This window comes from Salvelinus namaycush, chromosome 42 (assembly GCF_016432855.1).
Source record: "Salvelinus namaycush isolate Seneca chromosome 42, SaNama_1.0, whole genome shotgun sequence".
Taxonomy (NCBI): Eukaryota; Metazoa; Chordata; class Actinopteri; order Salmoniformes; family Salmonidae; genus Salvelinus; species Salvelinus namaycush.
Window position 1 is genome coordinate 22,534,549 of NC_052348.1, and position 9,478 is coordinate 22,544,026.

At 43.1% G+C, this 9,478-nt stretch overlaps 1 protein-coding gene across 2 annotated transcripts; it reads right to left on the reverse strand.

The window, feature by feature from the left end:
- Positions 1-6,808: 6,808 nt before the first annotated feature.
- On the reverse strand, positions 6,809-9,448 carry si:ch73-109d9.3 (zinc finger protein 324A). 2 transcript variants are annotated; one of them, XM_038981917.1, is made up of 3 exons: positions 9,334-9,448; positions 8,566-8,833; positions 6,809-7,876 (listed from the first exon to the last, which is right to left on the reverse strand). In XM_038981917.1, exons 2-3 carry the CDS (start codon positions 8,813-8,815, stop codon positions 6,819-6,821), a joined length of 1,308 nt encoding a protein of 435 aa, XP_038837845.1. In that variant the 5' UTR covers positions 8,816-8,833; positions 9,334-9,448; the 3' UTR covers positions 6,809-6,818. The 2 variants fall into 2 exon arrangements, with proteins under 2 accessions (XP_038837845.1, XP_038837844.1); XM_038981916.1 differs by having other exon boundaries at positions 8,566-9,448.
- Positions 9,449-9,478: the final 30 nt, after the last annotated feature.

The window sequence follows — 9,478 nt, forward strand, 5'->3', positions numbered from 1 at the left end:
ACATATGCACGCACCACTTTTCCATTTAAATAAAGATAATTAACACTTTTTTTTTTCACTTCACCAATTTGGACTATTTTGTGTATGTCCATTACATGGAATCCAAATAAAAAATTCATTTAAATTACAGGTTGTAATGCAAAAAAATAGGAAAAAGAGCCACGTAGCTAGCTAGTCATTTCATTATAGCATCATAAAGCAATGACAGCCCAAGTGACAAGCTAAGTAGCTAACCTTAGCTAGCTGGATAAATTGGCTGGCTGGCTGGCTGGCTGGCTGGCTGTCTGGATGGCTGGATGGATGGATGGATGGATAGATAGATAGAGTTGAAGTCGGAAGTTTACATACACTTAGGTTGGAGTCCTGAAAACTTGTTTTTCAACCACTCCACAAATTTCTTGTTAACAAACTATAGTTTTGGCAAGTCAGTTAGGACATCTACTTTGTGCATGACAAGTAATTTTTCAACAATTGTTTACAGACAGATTATTTCACTTATAATTCACTGTATCACAATTTCAGTGGGTCAGAAGTTTACATACACTAAGTTGACTGTGCCTTTAAACAGCTTGGAAAATTCCAGAAAATTATGTCATGGCTTTAGACGCTTCTGATAGGCCTGCTGGAGGTCATTTTGCAGGGCTCTGGCAGTGCTCCTCCTGTTCAAAGGCGGAGGTAGCGGTCCTGCTGCTGGGTTGTTGCCCTCCTACGGCCTCCTCCACGTCTCCTGATGTACTGGCCTGTCTCCTGGTAGCGCCTCCATGCTCTGGACACTACGCTGACAGACACAGCAAACCTTCTTGCCACAGCTCGCATTGATGTGCCATCCTGGATGAGCTGCACTACCTGAGCCACTTGTGTGGGTTGTAGACTCCTTCTCGTGCTACCACTAGAGTGAGAGCACCGCCAGCATTCAAAAGTGACCAAAACATCAGCCAGGAAGCATAGGAACTGAGAAGTGGTCTGTGGTCACCACCTGCAGAATCACTCCTTTATTGGGGGTGTCTGGCTAATTGCCTATAATTTCCACCTTTTGTCTATTCCATTTGCACAACAGCATGTGAAATTTATTGTCAATCAGTGTTGCTTCCTAAGTGGACAGTTTGATTTCACAGAAGTGTGATTGACTTGGAGTTACATTGTGTTGTTTAAGTGTTCCCTTTATTTTTTTGAGCAGTGTATATTCTTCTTACTTGCTACAGATATTTTCATGCTTCGATTTAGTGCAAAGATTCTCAACAGTACCGAACCATCATTACATACAGCACACTGGATCAGGAGTTTACTGTATCACCAATCAAGTTACTTTATTATCTTTGACAGTCAGTCTTTGTTGTCGAGTTACATACAGTATGAACACAATATCAAATGCTCATATTTGGCTGTTGATCTCCTACATGGGTCCCAAAAGATAATCAAGGATCTTTTCAGTGGTTCAACCAGCTGTCACTCAAAAACTCCTCGACCAATCAGATTCATTAAGAGAGACGAGAGCCCCGGTGGTGTCTTTTGCCATTGCATCCTCACTGGTTAAGCCTACCCAACCCTCAATATCCACTTGGAGCAAGGGTGAAGTGTAAAATCTATGGTCTGGACATTATAATGACCCATGTTTGTAGTCCTGGAGCTCCTGAACATGTTGATGTACAGAGTAAACAAATCTGTAGGAAGCTGAAAGGAAAGGGGGAGTCTAACAGGGTGAAGATAGCCCTGTGTTGCTATTGCATTGAATATGCTCCTGGATAGATTCCCTTTGTCTGGTTACTTTCAGGTTAACGAAGTGATTAAGCAGACTTGTTCCCCTTTCTATAAAAGAAGAGCACGTGTTGTGCTCTGGACACAAGCTGGATCAGGGAGAGGCTGCTGCTGGACCCCAAGCTGACAACTGGAACGGTTGAGTTTTTACTGAATTGTTGGATGAGCATTTTGATAAACTAAGAGTAATGTAAAGACTATTGTTGTTTGTTTCCTTGTTGAAACAGCTTGGAGGCCAACAAAGTAGAAGCACAAGCGGTTATTGAATTGTTTAGCTGTATTATGATCTGTGCATTTGAAGGGGAAGGCTAATATTGACCATTGAGCTTTACTTTCTGTAGTTATGTTGTATTTGCCTGTGGGCCTGGTTCACTGTTTGCTGTGTTCAACTAAACTAACTGAGTGATGTGTGATATCTCTCCACTGAATCTATCCATTGTGTACCTAACCTAAATAACAACCTGCAACTAGGTGCATTAAAGGGACAGTTCACTCAAATTGCAAAATAACATACTGGTTTCCTTACCCTGTAAGCAGTCTATGGACAAGGTATGACAGCCATCCATGTTTTGGTTCATTATCCCTGGCACTGTTTCCAAATGCTAATGTTTGACTAGATGTAACTAGATGTAACTAGATGTATAGGTCCTGAAATTGATTGATTGTATTGCAATGCAATGTGTTGTTAAAGTTCAGTTAACAGCGAAAACCTGTACCGAAGGATGGCAGAAGTTTGGCTGCAGCTGTTACTACAACTCCACTGTGAAGAACACCTGGAATTACGCCAGAAAGGATTGTCTGAGCAGAGGAGCAGACCTGGTGATCATTAACAGCGAAGATGAACAGGTAAGCGAGAGTGTATTCGAGGGAAAACATATGTTATTAAATCACTTTGAAATCAAAAGTGAAGTCTTTCAAGACCTCAGATGACAAGAAGCTTCCCTTCCTGTTGGGGGGGTGCAGAGATCTATGGGTTGGCAGGGCACTACATTGCTGCCTGCCATGAGATCAACCAACCTGCGCTTGTCTTCTATGCCATTGTGTTGTTATTGTTAACGCTATTGTCCGTTGTACGTATGTTTATTTTCTTACTGATTTCCATTTCAAATACAGCCCCATCCCTCCACCATTGGTTATTTTTGCTACTGATTGTCATTGATGTTAATATTGTCAATGAATCATTCCATTTCCAACGTATGCTTTGGCAATATGAACATTGTTATGTCATGCCAATAAAGCAATTCAAAATGTTGTAAGAGAGAGAGAGAGAGAGACAGAGAGAGAGAGAGAGAGAGAGAGAGAGAGAGAGAGAGAGAGAGAGAGAGAGAGAGAGAGAGAGAGATGGAAAGAGAGAGAGAGAGAGATGGAAAGAGAGAGAGAGAGACAGAGAGAGCAACAGACAGAGAGAGAGAGAGAGAGAGAGAGAGAGATGGAAAGAGAGAGAGAGAGAGAGAGCAACAGACAGAGAGAAAGCGGGAGGGAAGGGGTGAGATGGATATGATCAATCTTCATTGAAGATATGCTATTTTATTTTTTACACACACTACCGTTCAAAGTTTGGGGTCACTTAGAAATGTAGTTGTTTTTTTTGTCCATTAAAATAACATCAAATTGATCAGAAATACAGTGTAGACATTGTTAATGTTGTAAATGACTATTGTAGCTGTAGCTATAGCTATTGTGGCAACCATCACTCCTGTGCTCCAATGGCACGTTGTGTTAGCTAATCCAAGTTTAACATTTTAAAATACTAAATGATCATTAGAAAACCCTTTTGCAATTATGTTAGCACAGCTGAAAACTGTTGTGCTAATTAAAAAAGCAATAAAACTGGCCTTCTTTAGACTAGTTGAGTATCTGGAGCATCAGCATTTGTGGGTTCGATTACAGGCTCAAAATGACCAGAAACAAAGAACTTTCTTCTGAAACTTGTCAGTCTATTCTTGTTCTGAGAAATGAACACTATTCTATTCCATGAAGACATGAAAAACTCATTCATAGTTTTGATGTCTTCACTATTTCTCTATAATGTAGAAAATAGTAAACATAAAGAGAAACCCTTGAATGAGTAGGTGTGTCCAAACATTTGACTGGTGTTATATATCTTTCTAAACAAAGGTATTTCTCACTACATTTGATCAATGGATCTGGATTGGTCTGACGGACAGAGAGACACAGGGAACCTGGAAATGGGTGGACGGCACACCACTGACCAAAGCGTAATATATACAACTACTCTTATAGAAAGCCTCTGAACAATTCAAGTTGAAAACATTGATATTTTTCAGGATTATGTTTTTACCATAGAGTCTAACTGTATGACTGGTGTTTACCCTGTAGGTTCTGGTGGTGGTCAGAACCTGATTCTGCCGCTGGAGAGAAGGACTGCGCTATGATGTATAGAGGTGTACAAAATATTCCTCTACACGCATGGAATTACTTTAGGTGTGACTTGAAATTGGAATGGATTTGTGAGGTGTTTTTTTCTTAACAATACCATAACAACATTGTGTATTCTCAAACAAACACACACACACACACCTTAAACTTGTCATGCCATATTATGCTTGTGATATAGTCACAAGAAAGTTTATTTTCGGTTTTATAGCAGCTTCTAGTGGTCAATATGAGTAATGGTAATTCTCCTTTATTTATCTATGCCAGGGCTGGCCAACCCTGTTCCTGGAGAGCTGTTCTTCCTGTAGGTTTTCGTTTCAACCCCAGTTGTAACTACATTGATTCAGTTTATCAACCAGCTAATTAATAGAATCACGTGTACTACATTAGGGTTGGAGTGAAATCCTACAGGACAGCTAGCCAGACAGTTTTAGAGGAATGATTCAATACATTTTTCTAATGAACTGCCAATATGCCAACATTCCATTCAAACAACGCAGTCAATCCACAGCAATATGCTGGCTGATGATGGGACTTAGACAAGTTGTAAATGCAACAAGTACTGATATTGTATCATATAATAGCACTCACAGCTTTCCAAGAAAACTAAATCTGATACATTTATGGTCTGTTTACATATATTTGGGAGGCTATTTATTCAGAAAATTGGTATAAACCTGTATTAAATGTATTTATAATTATATTGCAATATTTTAGATTGACTATAATTCCATTACACAACTTCTGATATGCCTTACTTTTATTCTCTTGCTGAAGTAAAAGCAGGAAATGCATCACCTACTGTATGCCTCTACTGCCATTAATTTCAATTCGACTGGTTTTGGATTTCTCCCTGACCAAGATGGCTGCCATTTGGCCCCAGTATGGAACTTTGCAGTATTATGACAGACCCCATCTAGTAATTTCATAGGATATCTATATATACAGTCAAGTAGAAATCTTAGGTCCCATTCCACAGCTAAGGCGAGGCGACGCAACAACCAATGGTTGCGTGCCACGCCATCGAATGTGTCATCGACTGACAAATTGCTGTAACATACCGTATGATGCGGTTAGCTGATACGTCAAATACCTTTCCAGGCGTTTTAAGATCTGTCAAGCGTCAGCAGCATCTAAGCTCTGGAACACGTGCATTTATGTTTTCCAAGAGATATACATTACACTGCACATTTCTCATCACAACTACAAACATATTAACAACGTTATATTTACCAGTAGTAGTAAAAAAAAGCCTACCTTTAACTTAATACTGTGGACACAAACCACACAATCAGCATTGTCCAGGAGTGGTCTGTTTGCAGGACCAGAGGTAGTAGTCTCTTTAAATGCCTGTTTATGTATTTTGTGAGTCCAAAATGGTGCCCTAACACCTATATAGTGCACTACTTTTGACCAGAGCCCTATGGGTCCTGGTCAGTGAAATAGCACCCTATCCCTACTTTTGACCAGAAAAGTAGAATACCAGCATACCACTACACCAGGGAAGAAAATATACCCGACACAGTACTGAATCAAATAAATGACACAAATCGGACACGCTTGACTGCTTTAATTTGGACTTAAAAACCACAAACAAATCCTCGGCCTGTATCTAGTTTAGTCCAAAACTATTTCTTCAGTCACCCCATTTACTTATAAAATAAAACTATTGTATCCATCCCTTGTATGTTATACTTCCAATGGGAACAGTGTACAGCTATGATTTTGATTTCACAATGCAACCATGCTGTATGTTCTCATACAAATCTTTGTTCATAAAGATGTATTCTTTTTTTATCCACTTAGTTCATACAAAAACAATCTCCATTCACAAGCAATATTGACCTTATTCACTCAGCAGCCATTGTTCATTGACCAAGGTATTTTTTTATGTTACATTTAATAGGGTGTACATATTCGATTACATGTTGTATAGGCCTACATTTGATTTGGGACACTCAGAAGAACATGGATAGAGCATTGTCATGTGCTCAGATTTTAAAAGATAAGCGTTAATTAGCTACCACACTAGCCATCTATGGTAGAACATTCATCTGAGAACTAGGTCTAGAGAAACTTCAATTCACTTATAGAAATGTAAATGACTATACATTATTATAAAAACTGTAGACAACACCATGGGGGAAAACACAGCTTATCTATCCTACATCATGTTAAACTTCATATCAACAGTATTGATATAAAGGAATAACAAACTATATACTATTTATGCAATAACATGGGTCAAATTAACAACCAACACCCCTGGCGCACACTCCTCCCCACACCCACACACACTCCTCCCCACATCCACACACACTCCTCCCCACACCCACCCACACACACTCCTCCCCACACCCACTCCTCCACACTCCTCCCCACACACACTCCTCCACACTCCTCCCCACACCCACCCACACACACTCCTCCCCACACCCACCCACACACACTCCTCCACACTCCTCCCCACACCCACCCACACACACACTCCTCCCCACACCCACTCCTCCACACTCCTCCCCACACACACTCCTCCCCACACACACTCCTCCCCACACCTCCCCACACCCACTCCTCCCCACACCCACTCCTCCCCACACCCACACTCCTTCCCATCCATACACTCCACCCCACCCCACACCCACACACACTCCTCCCCACCCACATCATATATCGTTCTCCATGTGAATCCTCTGGTGCCTCTTAAGGTTGCACTTCTGTGTGAAGCGTTTGCTGCAGTCCGAGCAGCTGTAGGGTCTCTCCCCAGTGTGAACGCGCCGGTGGGCCTTCAGGTTGCTTAACTTAGTGAAGCTCCGGCCACACAGGGCGCAGATGAACGGCCTCTCCCCCGTGTGGGTCTGCTGGTGGGCCTTAAGGCTACTGGGATGGGGGAAGACCTTACCACACACTGGGCAGCGGAGGGCCAGCCTCCCAGGGTGGTGATGCTGGTGGTTCCCTTGTTGTTGGGTTGGGGAGGAGGTGAGCCCTCCCTGGGCGGTCCCCCTGTTGTACATCGGGTAGCCGCCCCGCTTGGCAGCATCCCTGTATACTCTCATGCGCGGCAGGGTTTGAGCGCTGGGCTTATATTTGGAAAGAATCCTGTAGTTTAGAGAGCTGAAGACATGACAGCCTGATGAGGAGGAGGAGACAGAGGCCACCGCTGTGCTGGGATTGGTTGGGGAAGCGAAATCTCTAGCTAGCTGCTTCGCCTCTGCCGATTCAGAGGACGACAGAGGCTCTCTTACCAGTCGTAGGTTCGACTGAGCTTGTCTGTGAACGTCAGTATCCGTGTCTAATATTCTACGGCCTATCCACACCGGTGAGGCTCTACTCCTCGTTCTGTCACCATCATTGCTGGGTCCTCTGCTCTGGTTCTGAGATGGCCCTGCTAGTCTGGGTGTCTGGGTGACCTGTTGGGCCTCTGGGTCCGCAGAAGGAAACCCAATAGAGTCTCCTGTAATCTGAACGAGTGTGTGTGAGTCTAGCTGCTCATCTGTGTAGGTGTGAGCTGCAGACGGCTGTATGGCCACCTTGATTCTCCACGGCTCCATGTCCTCCTCCCCTTCTTCCTCCTTAACACTGCCTACCAGCGAAGGACTGGGAGCTGGAGGAGTTGGTTTATCTGCTACCTGTGACGACTCCACTGTTTCCTGTCCACAGCTTCTCCACCTGACCTCTGGCTCCTCCTCCAGCTTCAGGTCACACCCGCTCAGCTGAAGCACACCTGAGGAGACAGGTGACAACCAGTGAGACTACAGGGCCATGTTCGGTAAGAACACTTTGTAGAACGTTGCAGATAGAAATGCCTAAATGACTCGAACTGACGTGATTCCTTATTCTATATACCAGAGGTATGCTTGTTCTACATCATATATTTCTATCTGAACGCTGGCCAACATTGTGTGCTGCTGAACCAGGCCCAGGAGAGACATTCAACTAGTGTGCCGGTGAATTCATAAGTGGTACAACGTAGAAAAACCGATGTTGTAGTTCATGGCATGTCTCTCTGCTGCCCTACTAAAAAAGAATGAACTACAACTTCAGTTTGAAAACAGAATGGAACTCAAGAGCTTTTACCTCATGTTCCAGAGCGTTTGGAGTAAACGGACGGTGCAAAACGTTTTGCTACGGTGTGCAACTCATGAAAGCACTACTAATGAGACAACAGCATAACATACACCCCCTGAACTCAAAGTATAATGTCTCAAAAGGTATAGGCTAATTGGTTATATTGTGGTTGAGGGAACCAACCTTAGGCTGGGGAAGAACAGTGGTAGATGAGCATAGCTATTTATAAACTGTCATAGGGAGAAGCAACCCATTTTGGAAACAGTTGCAATACCTACACATTCACCATTTAACCCTTGGTTATACCTAAAAGTATTTTGTGACTCAAAGGAAGCCCCCACTTACTGTCCTGTACACCTGGAGGTATGTCGTCTGTTTCCTCATTGTAGACATCTGTCCTGCCACAGTCTCCACACCTGGCCCTCTGACTGACATCCTTCAGCTGACTCTCTGCCCGCTGCAGCAGGGTCCGCAGAGACTCCACTTCCAGGTGGCTCCGTGTCACTTCCTGTTGACCACGTCTTACCTCCTCCAGGAAGCCGTCCTCCACCAGTCTGGTGATCTCATACATGGCTGACTTTAGGACCGTCTCCATGACTCCCGAGAGCTGGGTCTGGAAGGTGAGGACGAGGTTCTCCGACATACTGCTTGTGTGTGTCTTTTTCACAGATCAATTCACAGTGGGATCTGTCCCAAACATCTGTGCTTGTCAGGACTGTGTGTGTGTGTGTGTGTGTGAGATCCTAAAGTGAATCTCTTCAGATAGCCCTATTATTTATAAAAAGTGGGTAGAAATATGCCATGTCTATCACGTATCTGTTTCTCTAACCAATAAGAGTGACAGCTCCTCCAGCTAGCTAGCAACCAAGTGGCGAAGACCGTCCAGCGCAGAAGCGTGCAACATAGGTTCAATAAAACGGTCACATCGCAAAATTCGACTAGGTAACAAACAAGGTATCAGACAAAAATGGGGTCGTATCAGGCTTGCTAAAAAAAAAAAGCTAGCTAGCTAACATGATACCGGTGCTAGCCTTGTTACAAGTCAATAATGAGATATTTTGCAACATACAGTACTATTGATTACAAACGTTATTACCAAAAGGCTGACATTACCTCATGAGCATGGGGTAGTTGTCTCGAGATTTTTGTTTAATTTGAAGAAATCGAAAAAACATGCTAATCGACGATGGATTCCGGAAATTCGATTGTTTTCAATCGCACGTCACCCTTCTGCTGTACGGTGGCCCTGCGTGATCAA